Source organism: Rhinopithecus roxellana, chromosome 19 (assembly GCF_007565055.1).
Source record: "Rhinopithecus roxellana isolate Shanxi Qingling chromosome 19, ASM756505v1, whole genome shotgun sequence".
NCBI lineage: Eukaryota > Metazoa > Chordata > Mammalia > Primates > Cercopithecidae > Rhinopithecus > Rhinopithecus roxellana.
The window spans coordinates 15,123,819-15,142,124 of NC_044567.1; the positions used below are offsets into that span (position 1 = coordinate 15,123,819).

At 50.6% G+C, this 18,306-nt stretch overlaps 1 protein-coding gene across 4 annotated transcripts in view; it reads right to left on the reverse strand.

Annotated features, from left to right (window-relative positions):
- Positions 1-18,306, reverse strand: part of MED24 (mediator complex subunit 24) — a 35,363-nt gene that overhangs the window by 10,208 nt on the left and 6,849 nt on the right. For 3 of the 4 annotated variants that reach the window (XM_030922757.1, XM_010354496.1, XM_030922758.1), the window contains 11 exons: positions 8,814-8,852; positions 8,423-8,496; positions 7,824-8,056; positions 7,623-7,679; positions 6,048-6,159; positions 5,764-5,914; positions 5,357-5,470; positions 4,753-4,800; positions 2,617-2,699; positions 2,238-2,324; positions 457-568 (listed from right to left, as the gene is read on the reverse strand). In XM_030922757.1, the coding sequence (XP_030778617.1) occupies positions 457-568; positions 2,238-2,324; positions 2,617-2,699; positions 4,753-4,800; positions 5,357-5,470; positions 5,764-5,914; positions 6,048-6,159; positions 7,623-7,679; positions 7,824-8,056; positions 8,423-8,496; positions 8,814-8,852 (1,110 nt within the window). The remainder of the gene's footprint in view (positions 1-456; positions 569-2,237; positions 2,325-2,616; positions 2,700-4,752; positions 4,801-5,356; positions 5,471-5,763; positions 5,915-6,047; positions 6,160-7,622; positions 7,680-7,823; positions 8,057-8,422; positions 8,497-8,813; positions 8,853-18,306) is intronic. The other variant, XM_010354498.1, reaches the window with a different exon arrangement.

Genomic DNA, 18,306 nt, shown 5'->3' on the forward strand with positions numbered 1-18,306 from the left:
CTCCCGGGTTCAGCGATTTTCCTGCCTCAGCCTCCCAAGTAACAGGGATTACAGGCATGCACCACCACATTCAGTGAATTTTGTGTTTTTAGTAGAGATGTGGTTTCACCACGTTGGCCAAGCTGGTCTCAAACTTCTGACCTCAAGTGATGTTCCCACCTCAGCCTCCCAAAATGCTGGGATTACAGGCGTGAGCCACCGCACCCACGTCTCTGTTGTTTCCACGTGAGACGGCCTAAATGAAAGTGCCTACTGCGGTGCCTGGTGTACAAATGAAGGTCCCACGGGTTAGCATTCGGTGGCAGCTGCCCTTGCCTCCCCTTTCACTACCTCCACAGCAACTATGTATAAAAGCTAAAGGAGACAGAGGTCTGTGGCCTGTTTGTTTATCTGCAAGCAGAAGGAGCACTGGGAAGAAGAAAGAGAAGACTGGTGGCCAGGGAAGGGCACACTCACCTTGAGGATGTTTGTGACAGTGGGCTCTGCCCGGAGGATCAGCTGGATGTTGGGCTGGATGTTGGCATTCTCTCCCGATTTCTGCTGGGGTGCGTGCTCTCGGTCTGCTTTGCTGTGGACATCACCAGTTGGCCAAGGAAGGGAAGAGGAATGAAGAGAAATTCTTGACACATTCCCTCGTTCAAGCCCAGAAGGAAATGAGCAGAGGAGGTGGGAAGCATGTAAGAATCTCCAGGTTGGGGTGAAGTTCTTTTTTTTTGAGACAGAGTCTCGCTCTGTCGCCCTGGCTGAAGTGCAGTGGTGTGATCTCAGCTGAAGTTTATGGAAGCATAGTCAATGTCGCAATCACTGATTGATCCTTAGTCCTCTTTTTTTTTTTTTTTGAGACAGGTCTCACTCTGTCGCCCAGGCTGGAGTACAGTGGTGCAATCTCGGCTCACTGCAGCCTCTGCCTCCCGAGTAGCTGGGCACTCACCACCACGCCCGGCTACTTTTTTACATTTTTAGTAGAGACAAGGTTCACCATGTTGGCCAGTCTGGTCTCAAACTCCTGACCTCAGGTGATCCACCCACCTTGGCCTCCCAAAGTCCTGGGATGACAGGTGAGCCACTGTGCCTGGCATTTTATCATTAGTCTTTTGTTTTTTGAGACAGAGTCTCGCTCTGTCACCCAGGCTGGAATCCAGTGGTGCAATCTCAGCTCACTACAACCTCCGCCTTCTGGGTTCAAGCTATTCTACTGCCTCAGCCTCCTGAGTAGCTGGAATTACAGGTGCATACCACCACGCCCGGCTAATTTTTGTATTTTTAGTAGAGATGGGGTTTCACTATGTTGACCAGGCTGGTCTCGAACTCCTGACATCATGATCTGCCCGCCTCGGCCTCCCAAAGTGCTGGGATTACAGGTGTGAAGCATTGCACCCAGCCTATCGTTAGTCTTAAATGTTCTGAAAGCACATTTAAGATTAAAGGAAGATTCAGGATTTTTACTTTTTTTTTTTTTTTGAGACAAGGTCTCACTCTATCACCCAGACTGGGGTGCAGTGGCATGATTTCGCCTCATCGCAACCTCTGCCTCCTGGGTTCAAGCAATTCTCATGCTTCAGCCTCCAGAGTAGCTGAGATTACAGGCACGCACCACCATGCCTGGCTGATTTTTGTATTTTTAGTAGACATGGGGTTTTGCCATGTTGGGCAGGCTGGTCTTGAACTCCTGGCCTCCAAGTAATCCATCTGCCTCCGGCCTAGGATTTTTACTTTTATCACAAAGATGGGCATGAGTTAAAGAGCAATGACTAAGAATGTAAAACTCTGGTCTGAAGATACCCATGCTTCTTTTCTTTTCTTTTCTTTTTTTTTTTTTTTTTTTGAGACAGAGTTTCACTCTTGTTGCCCAGACTGGAGTGCAATGGCATGATCTTGCCTCACCACAACCTCCATCTCCCAGGTTCAAGCGATTCTACTGCCTCAGCCTCCCAAGCAGTTGGGATTACAGGCATGTGCCACCACAGCTAATTTTTTATTTTTAGCAGAGATGAGGTTTCTCCATGTTGGTCAGGCTGGTCTTGAACTCCCGATCTCAGGTGATCCACCCGCCTCAGCCTCCCAAAGTGCTGGGATGACAGGCGTGAGTCACCGCGCCCGGCCGGTACACCTAGGCAAAGCCCCAGTCACTTGCAGCTCAAACTTTAGACAGGAGGTTGAAAGGCACCCAGCAGCCCCACCGTAACGAGAGAGAGGTCAAGAGGCTCTTGGGGTAGCCCAGGCACGCTCACACTTACCGCTTAGCCATAAGGTTGTTGACACTGGCCTCAGACAGAAGCCCCTGCTTGCCACATTCTTGGAGCAGGAAGTTTGTACAGTCACAGCTGTGAGGGAGAAAGATGTGGAGGGAACTGGGCACCTGGCTGGGAGGGCGAGGGGTGGGAGTGGCAGGTCCCTGAGCAGCATCCTCCCTCTTTCAGGATGAGGAAAATCTGGAGTGCCAGAGGGACAGTAGAGGGGTTCTGGGGACTTGGCAACTATGGGCTTCTGCTTCCTGCCCCTGCCAAGGGGAATGAACAAGGAGACAGAGTCCCCTGAGGCTTCTCTGGCACAGAGATCAGGGAAAGAACCCAGAACCCCTTCCAGTAGGGTGGGGGTGACCAGGGGAGCTCATACTTGCAGCGCTGGTCAGCTTTGTCCAACAAGGGTGTGAGTTTCAGCAGGAACTCAAAAGCACAGTTGACATCCTCAGTGAAGTCCTAGAAAGAGGCAGAAGTGTCCACCTGGTTTCTGGGACCACCAGGCCCTGATCATCTCAGGCAACCTTGTCTGCTGGAGGCATCAGCCTGAGCTGCCTGGCTGCCTTCTGCCTGAGCCTGGGTGTATGCTGTGGGTGCACACACATGCTGAAGCACACACACTGGCTGAAGCACATGCACACACTGAAGCACACACATGCTGAAGCACACACATGGCAAAGCACACACATGCTGAAGCACACACGGAAAAGCACGCATACACTGAAGCACACACATACACTGAAGCACACACGCTGAAGCACACACATGGCGAAACACGCACACACTGAAGCACACACATATGCTGAAGCACACACACATGCTGAAGTATACACATACGCTGAAGCACACACACACGCTGAAGCACACACTGAAGCGCACACACACTGAAGCACACACACGCTGAAGCACACACACGCTGAAGCACACACACACGCTGAAGCACACACACGCTGAAGCACACACGCTGAAGCACACGCACACGCTGAAGCACACGCACACGCTGAAGCACACACACGCTGAAGCACACACGCTGAAGCACATGCACACGCTGAAGCACACACGCTGAAGCACACGCACACGCTGAAGCACACACGCTGAAGCGCACACGCTGAAGGACACGCACACGCTGAAGCACACGCACACGCTGAAGCACACACGCTGAAGCACATACACACGCTGAAGCACACACACGCTGAAGCACACACGCTGAAGCACACGCACACGCTGAAGCACACACACGCTGAAGCACACACGCTGAAGCACACGCACACGCTGAAGCACACACACGCTGAAGCACACACGCTGAAGCACACGCACACGCTGAAGCACACACGCTGAAGCACACGCACACGCTGAAGCACACGCACACGCTGAAGCACACACGCTGAAGCACACGCACACGCTGAAGCACACACACGCTGAAGCACACACGCTGAAGCACACACACACGCTGAAGCACACACGCTGAAGCACACGCACACGCTGAAGCACACGCACACGCTGAAACACACACGCTGAAGCACACGCACACGCTGAAGCACACGCACACGCTGAAGCACACACGCTGAAGCACACGCACACGCTGAAGCACACGCACACGCTGAAGCACACACGCTGAAGCACACACACGCTGAAGCACACGCACACGCTGAAGCACACACACGCTGAAGCACACGCACATGCTGAAGCACACGCACACGCTGAAGCACACACACGCTGAAGCACACGCACACGCTGAAGCACACACACGCTGAAGCACATACGCTGAAGTGCACACACGATGTAGCACACACACTGAAGCACACACGGCAAAGCACGCACACGCTGAAGCGCACACACGGCAAAGCACCCACATGCTGAAGCACATACACGCTGAAGCACGCACACGCTGAAGCACGCACACGGCGAAGCACATACATGCTAAAGCACGCACACAGCAAAGCACGCACATGCTGAAGCACACACTGAAGCAGACACACACTGAAGCACACACTGAAGCACACACATGCTGAAGCACACACACAGCGAACCACGCACACGCTAAAGCACACACACGGTGAAGCACACACACACTGAAGCACACACATGGCGAAGCACGCACATGCTAAAGCACACATACACTGAAGGACACACATGCTGAAGCACGCACACACTGAGGCACACATGGCAAAGCACGCACATGCTGAAGCACACACACACTGAGGCGCACACACTGAAGCATACACACTGAAGCACACACACGCTGAAGCACACATGGCAAATCACGCACACGCTGAAGCACAGACACAGCAAAGCACACACACTGAAGCACACACATGCTGAAGCACACAACACAGCGAAGGATGCACATGCTGAAGCACGCACATGGCAAAGCACACACACACTGAGGTGTATACACGCATTCGGCTCTCTTCCAGGCATGAGAACACTGCCCAGCTGGGGCCTGAAGGACCCTCCCCTTGGCCCTTGTTTCTGCTCCCATGTCTCCATCTTAATCCTCAACTCAACTCACCTTGTCCCCATGAGAGTACTTCTTCAACTTCACCAAAACCTGTGGAATCTAGGGGGTGAGGCAGGGGGAAAAACAGGAAGATCCAGTTCTTTTCTCTTTCATCTACCCCTGAAGGCATCCCCCCGACCCCCTGCTCCAGGAAAAGACAGGAACACTCCTACCCTGCGAGTGAGAGCACACTTAGTGCTGAATGAAAAAGCCAATAGGTGCCCAAGCCCCTGATGCCCCCAGGCCTAGGCACAGGACACAGGGACCCTGCACCTCTGCTAGCTCAACAGAAAAAAATGCCATAAGCAAAAGTGGATCCCCAGCTTCAAGGAGGACTGGGGCCCCATTCCCTGGCTCCCTTCACTCCCCTACACCAATCTGTCTGATGACCAAGCTAAACTGCACCTCTGTGGTAAGAAAAAACGGAGTCTGCCAAATGGGCTAAATATAGCCCTGGCACTTTCAGAGAAAATGATCAATGGGAACTTGCGCTGGGATACCTGGCAGGCTGGGCCCAGCACCCACAGGGAGGAACACAGGGCAAAGGTCCAGGGTGCCGCTGCTCTTCCTGAGAACCATTCCTAGACTGGCTCTGCCCCTCCCACGTCCCCAGTACCTTGAGGAAAGTGAAAGCTGTCCACTTGAGCTCCTCCGTACCCTCGGGAGACTCAATGAGCCCCACGAAGCAAGCTTTCCAGATCTCCAGGACAAAAAGTGGGGTGGGGATATGCTGTGGGAAGAGCCAAGGATGAGGCCTAAGAGGGTGCCCATACCCCGTCATCCTTCTGTGGACTCTGAGGATTTGGCTGGCTCAGAGACTGCATGGCAGAGTCACTGCCCAGCTGTGTGCTGAGAACCAGGAGCGTAAGGTCCAATGACAGAAGTGTGCACGACTAGCACCCACTTTCCATCATGGAGCAGGAGAAACCCCACTTCTCCCAGGGAGGACTACAATAATCCTCCCTCCTGCCCCCAACAGGCTGGCCCGCCTTGGGGAGGGGAGAGCCACTTGGCCCCTCCCACCTGCATGCGCTTCACCATCGTCAGCTGCTCCACCAGGGACTGTGTCTCGCCTGTCAGGTTCATGGTGCCCTCGAGCAGGATCACGGCATGGACGGTGGGGAAGCCGGTCTTATTCATCTGCTCCGCATGCACAGACAGCATCATGGGGATGCTGAGGGGTCACAAACACAGGGGGCAGTGTTTGGGGGGCCAAAGGTGGAGAGGATGGCACCAGGTGCCACATCTTCCCACCCCAGGGCGTGTCCTCCCTCTCCCTCCACCACCATCCCCCAGGGAGCTGGTACCTCCTAATGAGGGTGCCGCACTGCTCGGCCTGGCTCCGGAGCTGGGGGTTGCTGAGATTGGCCAGGATCTCTCCAAGTTTCAAGAGAGAATGCTCGATGGCAGTCCAGGAAGCTGGCAGAGGGAAAGAAGTGCAGAAACGTGATGGGAAACAGGGGAGAGGGAGCGCCTTGCCCCGAACTCCTCGATTTTGGCACCCCCTCTGGCACATGAAACCACACAGGAAGGCTTTCCCTGAGAACGACAGGGAAGGAGGGGCCTGAGGGCAGCATGCACTGTTTCCAGAAGGGGAGTGGGCACCTAGAGCTGGAAACCCCAGAGACCATTCCCAAAGACCTGACTTCCAAGGGACACAGCCAGCTGACTTCAGAAGGTATGGCATCACACAGGCTCAGGAGAGAGAGGCAGAGGGAGGCCAGAGCCCAGTGGCTGGAACAGGGAGGGTAGCCACAAATCACTCGAGGAGTGGGCGGATCCCAAAATCCAGTCTTGCAGAGGCTGTCACTCTCCTCTGGGGGAGCTGGGTCCCTAAATGGCCTTCTCATTCTCAACCACTCCCTCATCTAGGCATTGTGCTTGCTGCCCTCCCCTGCTGAAGGCCTCTCACACACCCTCTCTCAAACTCCCACCATGCTCTAAGCTTCTGTTCAAGCCCCAGTTCCTTTAGCAACTCACCCAACTGGTCTAACTCACTGTTCTGTCTTTCCTTAATGCCCACACTCATGGTCTAAGCCATATCAGTTAGCACTGAATTATGAGTTACTTATCCTAGTTACAATTGCAGAGGGTCAAATGATGAACAATGGCACCAACTAGCCCATTAACCTCCATGGAGCATAAAAGGGGAAAAAAAAGACAAGACCTGAGATCCATTAAAATTCAGTATTCATCCAATTTTCAGCCAATAAACATTTATCAAGGGCCCAAGGTAAGGAAGAGGTTGTCAACACAGTCCATTTTTATATAAAGATTATGTTTTTGGACTTTTCACAGGCAGTAAAACACACTTGGGGAAGAAATAAATATACTAGTCCTAAAACAAGCTCTCCAACCAGGTCCTGAAGTCTCGTGAGTAGCCCATTCTAGCATTCTTGTTCCTGGAGAACAAGAGATCTGTAGGTGGTCCCAAGCCACTTGGGTTTCAAGGAGCAAGACTATGGCCTTAGGACCCCGTTGCTGGAAATACCGGCATCTTCCCTCCCACCAGGTGATCTGTCTGTTCTCAGGCTCTGGAAAGTACCAACACTTAACATCTGAACTTGAGTCAAGAGGCATATGGTACAACAGGCCCAACAGCAGACAGGCACTGTGTTAAAAGGGGCATTTTAGGTAACATTCAAATACAAGAATCATTTGCTTCCAGACGATGAGTAACATGGAGACAAACACAGTAACGGACACCGTGCTTGTCTTGTCCTCTAGTTTTTTCCGCGTCTGTGATGTATTAGTCTTGCTCCCCACTAGCAGCTATGCTTGATGAGGGCAGGGACCCTGCCACATGCTCCTTTGGTAGCCCCCCGCCCCCCGCCCGCAGCACCTAGCACAGTGCTGGGCGTACCACAATGCTCAGTAAATACCTGTTGGTTGATTGGCTCGGGTGCCACCCTGCCCAAGTCCCTGGGATGTGTGCAATGCTTATGGGGAGAAAAAAAAGGAAGTGGGATGGTTTCAGATCCTCCTGGAAAGAGGTGGGATGGCATCCTGCCTCTCCCTTCTCAATTAAAGGACCGGCTACGGGAGCAGCGGCAGGTGGGGCTCAGGGGAATCAAGGGACATACAGGCCTCCTCTAGTTTGGCGATGTGCAGCAGGGCCCGGTTCTTGGTGCTGCTGAGGGTTTTCTCCAGGCGCTGAAGGCACACGGCAAGCTGCTTCTCCCCAGCGGCTGGAGTGCCGGCCTCCAACCCCTCCCGGAGCCGCTCTGCAGAGGCTGCCGTGCAGCGCAGCAGCCAGTGGAGGGCGCTAAGAAGGGCTCGGCACAGTCCGATGCACTCCTCGGCTTTGCCGTGACAGCTACAGGGAAGGATGCAAAATTAGCCTCTGTTCTTCTAATGGCTGAAATCTGACCCACACCAATGTTCCCCAGAGTCCCTGGCACTCCCCTACTAGGGACTAGGGCTGCAAAGCTAGCAAAGTCCTAGGGAAGACGCTTAGCCCCTTTGGCTTCTACTGGACAAGATTTCAAATGAGCTACTCCAGACAGAGAGGAGGCACTCTGTCCTAAGGGAGTAAGAAAAGGAGGGGACGGGTGAGTGTGGATGGGCAGGTGGGGAGAAAAAACATGGGAACCCAGAGTTGGTCTCGGTCTGTGTGCTAGGAGCTGCACCTCGGCACTAAGACAAGGCTAGAACGTTGTGAGCCCCCTTACCCCGTCCTTACCTCAGACGGTCACAAAACATGTCCATGATGTCTAGCAATGCCTGGACACACAGGTCCCGAGAAAAGTCATCAAACTGTGGAAAGGACAGTGGAGATGCTATGGAATGCCCCCGTCCACCCCCAGGTCTCACATGAGGCAGATGGTGTGTTCGGGACTCCTGCTCCTCTCTCCTCCAACCTTGGGTTCCAGACTCAGCATCCTCAACACTGGACATTGGCTCCCAAGCACCAGCTGCTACTTGCCAGGATCCCCCTCCCATGGAAGGCCAGCAATGCCAGCCAGAGGCATCATGTGCTGCCTATCCAGCCTCATGGGTCACAGGATAAGGGCCGTCAAGGTGGGGCCTTGTCTGTCATCCCCAATCTAGCTCCTGAGTGCCTACGGTCATACCTTACTGATGGCTGTGAGGACAGAAGAGTAGGACACCATCTGGAGAGAAGGAAGAAAGATAATCTTTAGGTAACTAGTCTCCTACAGTTGAGAGGAACAAAAACTGAGGCTTCAAGTTGCTGTAGCTCTCCTGAACCTCAATCCCTTCCAGAGGCCCTCTTCAACCCAGGGAAGGAGAGGCAGTGTCACTGTGCACCACCCTGTTCCTGCCTCTGTCAGACTCACTGCAAATGGTATCAGCATAAGCCCATCAAGAAGATGATTTTGGGGATACTCAGAGGCTCCATGTTTCAGGTCAGGTGCGGTGGCTCACGCCTGTAATCCCAGAACTTTGGGAGGCCGAGGTGGGCGGATCACGAGGTCAGGAGTTTGAGACCATCCTGGCCAACATGGTGAAACCCTGTCTCTACTAAAAATATAAAATTAGCTGGGTGTGGTAGTGCGTGCCTGTAATCCCAGCTACTCAGGAGGCTGAGGCAGGAGAATCGCTTGAATCAGGGAGTTGGAGGTTGCAGTGAGCTGAGATCGTGCCACTGCACTCCAGCCTGGATGACAGAGTGAGACGAAAAGAAAGAAGGAAAGAAAGAAACAAGGAAGGAAGGAAGGGAAGGAAGAAAGGAAGGAAAAGAAAGGAAAAGAAAGAAAGAGAGAGAGAGAGGGAGGGAGGGAGGAAGGAAGGAAGGAAGGAGGGAAGGAGGGAGGGGGAAGGGAGGGGGAGGGGAGGGGGAAAGACAGAGTTTTACTGTACAAACTACAAACTCTTTTTTTTTGAGACGGAGTCTCGCTCTGTCGCCCAGGCTGCTGGAGTGCTGTGGCGGGATCTCGGCTCACTGCAAGCTCCGCCTCCCGGGTTCCCACCGTTCTCCTGCCTCAGCCTCCCCAGTATTTGGGACTACAGGCGCCCACCACTACCCCCGGCTAGTTTTTTGTGTATTTTTAGTAGAGACGGGGTTTCACCGTGTTAGCCAGGATGGTCTCGATCTCCTGACCTCGTGATTCGCCCGTCTCGGCCTCCCAAAGTGCTGGGATTACAGGTATGAGCCACCGACAAACTCTTAATTGTTCTCCAGAACTTACTCTCTAGGACCCATCCAGGACACCTTCCTTGATCAACCCCAACCTGTTACCAAGCTCAAACCCTTCCTCTGTGCTCCCAGTAATCACCTTAGGCTCATCATTACATGGCAGGTGTCTGCAGTCCCCACTAAATCAGAAGCTCCTTGCGGACAAGGATGCTTTTACTCAGTGACCACCACAAACTTGATATTTGTAGAATGAATAAATAAAAACACACCTTTAGCTCAGCATGTCTCAGAGTAGCTTCCAAAGCTGCCCTATCCAATAGAGAAGTCACTAGCCCCATGTGGCTATTTAAATTTAAATTAATTAAAGTTAAATAAAATTTGGCTGGGTGTGGCCGCTCATGCCTATAATCCTAGCACTTTGGGAGGCCAAGGCTGGAAAATCATGAGGTCAGAAGATCAAGACCATCCTGGCTAACATGATGAAACCCCATCTCTACTAAAAATACAAAAAAATTGGCCAGGTGTGATGGCGGGCGCTTGTAGTCCCAGCTACTAGGGAGGCTGGGACAGGAGAATGGCGTGAACTCGGGAGGCGGAGCTTGTAGTGAGCTGAGATCCCGCCACTGCACTCCAGCCTAGGCGACAGAACAAGAGACTCTGTCTCAAAAAAAAAAAAAAAGTTAAATAAAATTTAAAATGCAGTTCTTCAGTCACACTAGCCACATTTCAAGTGCTCCACGGCCACATGCGGCCAGGGGCTTCTGTACTGGACAGGGTAGATAAAGAACATTTCAATCACTGTAGAAAGTCCTGTTGGACCATGCTGCTCTAGAGGTTCTCAGGTTGTTAAGAAATGTCAGGCCAGGTGTGGTAGCTCACGCCTGTAATCCCAGCACTTTGGGAGTCCAAGGCGGGTGGATCACGAGGTCAGGAGATTGAGACCATCGTGGCTAACATGGTGAAACCTCGTCTCCACCAAAAATAAATACAAAAAAATTAGCTGGGCATGGTGGCGGACGCCTGTAGTCCCAGCTCCTCTGGAGGCTGAGGCAGGAGAATGGTGTGAATCTGGGAGGTGGAGCTGGCAGTGAGCCGAGATCGCGCCACTGCACTCCAGCCTGGGCGACAGAGCTAGACTCCGTTTCAAAAAAAAAAAAAGAAAGAAAGAAATATCGCACACACACCCTGAGCTTGTGTGTGACATAAATTTGACAAACACTGGATTAAACATATACAGAGAACTTTACCACAGAGCTTCTCAAAACCATGATATACTCATATACAATGAGAATCTCTAAGAAGACTGATGATAAAACAAAGCAATATTCTTTAAACGTATTTGACCAAGGAATCTCATGTACCTAGTATTTCCAAAATACATTTTAGGAAATTCTGCCTGAACAGTAAGTTCCCAGAGGACAGAGATGGTATTGAATTTATATCTGTTTCTCTAGCATCTAGCCCAAGAACTGGTATACAATAGATCCTCAGGAAGTTTTTATTGCTTGGAATAGATAAATTCTACTAACTAGTTGCCTTCTGGAAAAATCTTACGGCCGGGCGCGGTGGCTCAAGCCTGTAATCCCAGCACTTTGGGAGGCCGAGATGGGTGGATCACGAGGTCAGGAGATCGAGACCATCCTGGCTAACACCGTGAAACCCCGTCTCTACTAAAAAAAAATACAAAAAACTAGCTGCGCGAGGTGGCGGGCGCCTGTAGTCCCAGCTACTCGGGAGGCTGAGGCAGGAGAATGGCGTAAACCCGGGAGGCAGAGCTTGCAGTGAGCTGAGATCCGGCCACTGCACTCCAGCCTGGGCGACAGAGCGAAACTCCGTCTCAAAAAAAAAAAAAAAAATCTTACCTTAAAATAAATTTCTGTTAGTAAAACCTATTCGTCACCATCATAAGACTGGAGATCTAGTTCAAAATAATTTCTCCTAACAAATTAAACCCTACATAAAATCTTGTCATATTAAAAAAATTACAGAATGTTGATAAAATATAAATAATACCATAAAAAATAGTTACAGTGGTATACTCAAAATCAGTGGCAAAGCATACCAAAATACAAAAGCAGGATACAATGACAAAAACTATCAGGACAATCACCTCCTAGGCTGTCTCTGCTGGAGGAGTGGAAGCCTCCAAAGATTTAAGAAGAAAGCTGTCGGGCGGGTGCAGTGGCTTACGCCTGTAATCCCAGCACTTTAGGAGGCCAAGGCAGGCGGATCACGAGGTCAAGAGATCAAGACCATCCTGGCCAACATGGTGAAACCCTGTCTCTACTAAAAATACAAAAACTAGCCAGGCGTGGTGGCGCATGCCTGTAATCCCAGCTACTCAGGAGGCTGAGGCAGGAGAATCCCTTGAACCCAGGAGGCAGAGGTTGCAGAGAGCCAAGATCGCACCACTGCATTCCAGCTTGACGATAGAGCGAGACTCCGTCTCAAAAAAAAAAAAAAAAAATGGAGAGGAAGAAAGCTGTCTGCTCAATCACTTGGATATGGCAAACTTTCCGTCCTGTGCGATTTCCTTCTCACCAGAATACACTGCTCTGTTCAGGCATCTTTCACTAGCACACCTCGGTGAACATGAGCAAAACAGAGAGGGCTTAAATACAATCAGTGTTCAGAACCACCATGCTGTGAGGCCAGAGCTAGTGTCTGATATCCATCAGAAAGCTGGGAGGCTGCCTGGGCAGGATGATCGTAACGTTCCGGCGAGTGTTTTGTTTATTTATAACTGATGTCCCCATAGCGAGTGCTTGGCAAAGAACTGAACCTTGCTGGATACCAACCTGCAGGGGGAGCTAGATGTCCCCACTAAACACTGACCCTCAAATGCCAGGAGAGAAATCCCCAATTCTGCATGTTCTGAGGGATGCCATTCATCAAAATGAATTTACGGTCTTCAAATGCTGAATTCTGTTCAGTAGATTTCTGCTAACTGTATTAATAAAGCACGGCTACTCCAGAGAGCTGAAAATGCTTTCTACATGACGAACTGTTTTACAAAGCAGGAACTGGCCTATTCCAGTCTTAATCATTCTATCACAGTAGCTCTGAACCACCATGGCCCCCAGGGTAGGAGACCCTCTGTGTGGCCACGGCGCTTGTGGCTAGCCCCGCCTGACCCCACAGCTGCTCCCAAATCCTCGCTGCTCTTCTGAATATTCAACATCCCAACTAATCCTAAGTGCCCTCTACTCGCATAACATTGGGCCAAAGAGCCTCTTGACTCTGAAGGAAGAATAAATTACTAATTTTGCACAGTACTTGAGAGGTCACAAAGGTCTTTCATATCTATTTACTTCTCTCTGTTACATCAGCCTCTTTCTTTTTCTTCCCTTTCCCATCAGTGTTTACACATTTCAGGACTTTTCTATTGGTTTGTTTGTTTTTTGAGACAGGGTCTCACTCTGTCACCCAGGCTAGAGTGCAGAGGTGCTCCCCGGTTCAAGCTATCCTCCCACCTCAGCCTCCTGAGTAGCTGGGACTACAGGCACACACCACCATGTTTTATTTATTTATTTATTTATTTATTTATTTATTTATTTATTGAGACAGGGTCTTGCTCTGTCGCCCAGGCTGGAGTGCAGTGCCGTGATCTCGGCTCACTGCAACCTCTGCCTCCTGCGTTCACGCCATTCTCCTGCCTCAGCTTCCCAAGTACCTGGGACTACAGGCGCCCGCCACCACGCCCGGCTAATTTTTTATATTTTTAGTAGAGACAGGGTTTCACCGTGTTAGCCAGGATGGTCACGATCTCCTGACCTCGTGATCCGCCCGCCTCAGCCTCCCAAAGTGCTGGGATTACAGGCATGAGCCACCGCACGGGCTAATTTTTTTTTTTGAGACAGAGTCTCACTCTGTTGCCCAGGCTGGAGTGCAGTGGCACAATCTCGGCTCACTGCAACCTCTGCCTCCCAGGTTCAAGCAATTCTTCTGCCTCAGCCTCCTGAGTAGCTGGGACTACAGCCACATGCCACCATGCCCGGCTAATTTTGGTATTCTTAGTAGAGATGGGGTTTCACTATGTTGGCCAGGCTGGTCTCGAACTCCTGACCTCATGATCCACCCGCCTCGGCCTCCCAAAGTGCTGGGATTACAGGCATAAGCCACCGTGCCCAGCTGCCTAACTTTTGTATTTTTTGTAAAGATGGGGTTTTGCCATGTTGTCCAGGCTGGTCTCAAATTCCTGGTCAAGTGAGCTGCCCACCCACCTGGGCCTCCCAAAGTCCTGGGATTAGAGGTATGAGCCTGGCCTAATTTATTCTATTTTAAAAAGAGCTTCCTGTAGACCGCACACTTCCATTTAACCTACCACTCCATCTCTACTGCTCTTCACATATATAAAAGTTCTTTTTTTTTCAATTTTACTTTTTTTTTTTTTTTTTGAAATGGAGTGTCGCTCTGTTGCCAAGGCTGGAGTGCAGTGGCGTGATCTCAGCTCAGTGCAACCTCCACCTCTTGGGTTCAAGCAATTCTCCTGCCTCAGCTTCCCAAGTAGCTGAGACTACAGGCACCCACCTCCATGCCCAGCTAATTTTTTTTTTGTATTTATAGTAGAGACGGGGTTTCACCATATTAGCCAGGATGGTCTCAATCTCCTCACCTTGTGATCCGTCCGCCTCAGCCTCCCAGAGTGCTGGGACTACAGGTGTGAGCCACCGCGCCTAGCCTAATTTTTTAATTGTTTGTAGAGACAGGGTTTTGCCATGTTGCCAAAGCTGGTCTTGAACTCCTGAGCTCAAAGCAACCTGCCCGCCTCCACCCCCCAAAGTGCTGGGATTACAGGTATGAGCCAAAACACCCGGCCAAGAGAATATATTTAAATCTCTGAAGCAGGAAAGTCTTTAAGCAGACAAAAGCCCAGTAAGGGAAAAAAAGGATAAAACTGACAAAAACATAAAAAATTTCTGCATACTAAGAAAAAAAATTACAGGCGGTTCTCCTGTCCAGCCCACCACCCCTGGACTGTCCCTGCATGTAAGTTCCCCCTAGCAAAACCCTATGTGGCATCTGCTGTCTTCAGGTCCCTTCAGCCTCTTGAACCTGGTGCCATCCCTAGCAAATAGGGGTCCAGCACAACAATTGGTGAGCCAGTCAAGAGGCTGTGGAGAAAATCCCATCAGTCTGAGACAATGGGATCCGAGAAGGGGAAATCCGAAGGGAAAATCTCATTATTAACAACAACAGGCTGGGTGTGGTGGCTCACACCTATAAACCCAGCACTTTGGGAGGCCAAGGCGGATGGATCACCTGAGGTCAGGAGTTCAAGACCAGCCTGGCCAACATGGTGAAACCCTGTCTCTACTAAAAATATAAAAATTAGCTGGGCGTGGTGGCAGGCGCCTATAATCCCAGCTACTTGGGAGGCTGAGGCAGCAGAATCCTTTGAACCTAGGAGGCGGAGTTGCAGTGAGCTGAGATTGTGCCATTGCACTGCAGCCCGGACAACAAGAGTGAAACTCCATACATCTCAAAAATTAAAAAAAAAAAATTAGATTTAAAAAGTGATATAAAACTCAAAAGCATATATAACAAATAAGGATTACAAGAGGATTATATTAAATGACACTTAAAAATCAGTAAAAGCCAGGTGCGGTGGCTGAAGCCTGTAATCCCAGCACTTTGGGAGGCCGAGACGGGCGGATCACGAGGTCAGGAGATCGAGACCATCCTGGCTAACACGGTGAAACCCCGTCTCTACTAAAAAATACGAAAAACTAGCCGGGCGACGTGGCGGGCTCCTGTAGTCCCAGCTACTCGGGAGGCTGAGGCAGGAGAATAGCGGGAACCCGGGAGGCGGAGCTTGCAGTGAGCTGAGATCTCGCCACTGCACTCCAGCCTGGGCGACAGAGCAAGACTCTGTCTCAAAAAAAAAAAAAAAAAAATCAGTAAGAATTCTGGTCGGGCACGGTGGCTCACACCTGTAATCCCAGCACTTTGGGAGGCCAAGGCGGGTGGATCACGAGGTCAGGAGATTGAGACCATCCTGGCTAACACAGTGAAACCCCGTCTCTACTAAAAATACAAAAATTAGCCAGGTGTGGTGATGCATGCCTGTAATCCCAGCTACTTGGGAGGCTGAGGCAGGAGAATCACTTGAACCCTGCAGTGGGGATGGGAGGAGGTTGCAGTGAGCCAAGATCAAGCCACTGCTCTCCCACCTGGGCGACAGAGCAAGACTTCATCTCAAAAAAAAAAAAAAAAAGTACATATGGTGTATTATGTAGCAGTGGTTTAGGGGTGAGTCCCATGGCTCACGCCTATAATCCCAACACTCTGGGGGGCCAAGGTAGGCAGATTGAGCTCAGGAGTTCAGGATGAGCCTGAGCAACAAGGCGAAACCTTGTCTCTACAAAAAATGAAAAAATTGGCTGGGGGTTTTGGCGTGCACCTGTAGTCCGAGCTACCTGGGGGGCTGAGGCAGGAGGATGGCTTGAACCAAGGAGGTCAAAGCTGCAGTGAACCACTATTGTGCCACTACACTCCAGCCTGGGCAACAAAGCAAGGATCCTGACTCTAAATTTTTTTTTTTTTGAGACAGAGTCTTGCTCTGTCACCCAGGCTGGAGTGTAGTGGTTCGATCTTGGCTCACTGGAACCTCTACCTCCCGGATTCAAGCCATTCTCCTGTCTCAGCCTCCTGAGTAGCTGGGACTGCAGGTGCATGCCACCATGCCCGGGTAATTTTTACCATGTTAGCCAGGATAGTCTCAATCTCCTGACCTCGTGATCCACCCGCCTCAGCCTCCCAAATTGCTGAGATTACAGGCGTGAGCCATCGTGCCCAGCCTCTAAAAAAATTTTTTAATAAACAAAAAATCTATGTATCAACTGAGAAATACTATTCAGCAATTAAAAATAAGAAGAAGAATGGGGGGCCGGGCGCGGTGGCTCAAGCCTGTAATCCCAGCACTTTGGGAGGCCGAGACGGGCGAATCACAAGGTCAGGAGATCGAGACCATCCTGGCTAACCTGGTGAAACCCCGTCTCTACTAAAAAATACAAAAAACTAGCTGGGCGAGGTGGCGGGCGCCTGTAGTCCCAGCTACTCGGGAGGCTGAGGCAGGAGAATGGCGTGAACCCGAAAGGCGGAGCTTGCAGTGAGCCGAGATCTGGCCACTGCACTCCAGTTTGGGCGACAGAGCAAGATTCCGTCTCAAAAAAAAAAAAAAAAAAGAAGAAGAAGAATGGGGCCAGGCATGAGTGGATCACACCTGTAATCCCAGCACTTTGGGGGCCAAGGCAGGAGGATCGCTTGAGTCCAGGAGTTTGAGACCAGCCTGGGCAACAAAGTGAGACCCCATCTCTACAAAAATGTAAAAATTACCAGCCCGGGCAACATAGAAAGATCCCGTCTTTACAAAAAATTTAAAAATTAGCCAGGCATGGTGGTGAATGACTGTAGTCCCAACTCCTTGGGAACCTGAGGTAGGAGGATTACTTGAGCCCAGCAGGACGAGGCTACAGTAAGTTGTGATCCTGCCACTGCACACTCCAGCCTGGGTAACAGAGCAAAACCCTGTTTCAAATTAAAATTAAATAAATAAAAAGAATGTACTACTAACATATACAACATAAATAATAAATCTCAAAAACATTTATGTTAAACAAAAGATAGTATAAGAAATATATCCCATCTGACTACATTGCTATGAAATCCAAATAAAGGCAATTGTGGAAGAAGCGAGTGGACTAGAAAGCAGTAAAAGGGAACTTTCTGAGAGACCAGAAATGCTCTGTATCTTATTTTGGATGCTGGTGACATGGGTATATACAATTGCTAAAACTCACTGAATAGGCCAGGTGCGGTGGCTCACACTTGCAATCCCAGCACTTTGGGAGGCCAAGGCAGGCGGATCACAAGGTCAGGAGTTCGAGACCAGCCTGACCAACATGGTGAAACCCCGTCTCTGCTAAAAATACAAAAAACTTGCGAGGTATGGTGGGGGACACCTGTAATCCCAGCTACTCGGGAGGCTGAGGCAGGAGAATAGCTTGAACCTGGAAGTCGGAGGTTCGAGTGAGCTGAGATCGCCCCACTGTACTCCAGCCCAGGCAACAGAGTGAGACTCCATCTCATTAAAAAAAAAAAAAAAAAAAAAAAAAAAAAAAAAAAAAACCCTCACTGAATTGATCTTAAGATCTTGTATGTTCTTTTTGAGATGAAGTTTCGCTCTTGTTGCCCAGACTGGAGTACAGTGGGGCGATCTCAGTTCACTGCAACCTCCGCCTCCCAGGTTCAAGCAATTCTCCTGCCTCAGCCTCCCAAGTAGCTGGGATTACAGGTGCCCGCCACCACACCTGGCTAATTTTTGTATATTCAGTAGAGACGGGGTTTCATCATGTTGACCAGACTGGTCTTGAACTTCTGACCTCAGGTGATCCACCCATCTTGGCCTCCCAAAGTGCTGGGATTACAGGATTGAGCCACTGCACCTGGCCCAAGATCTTTGCATG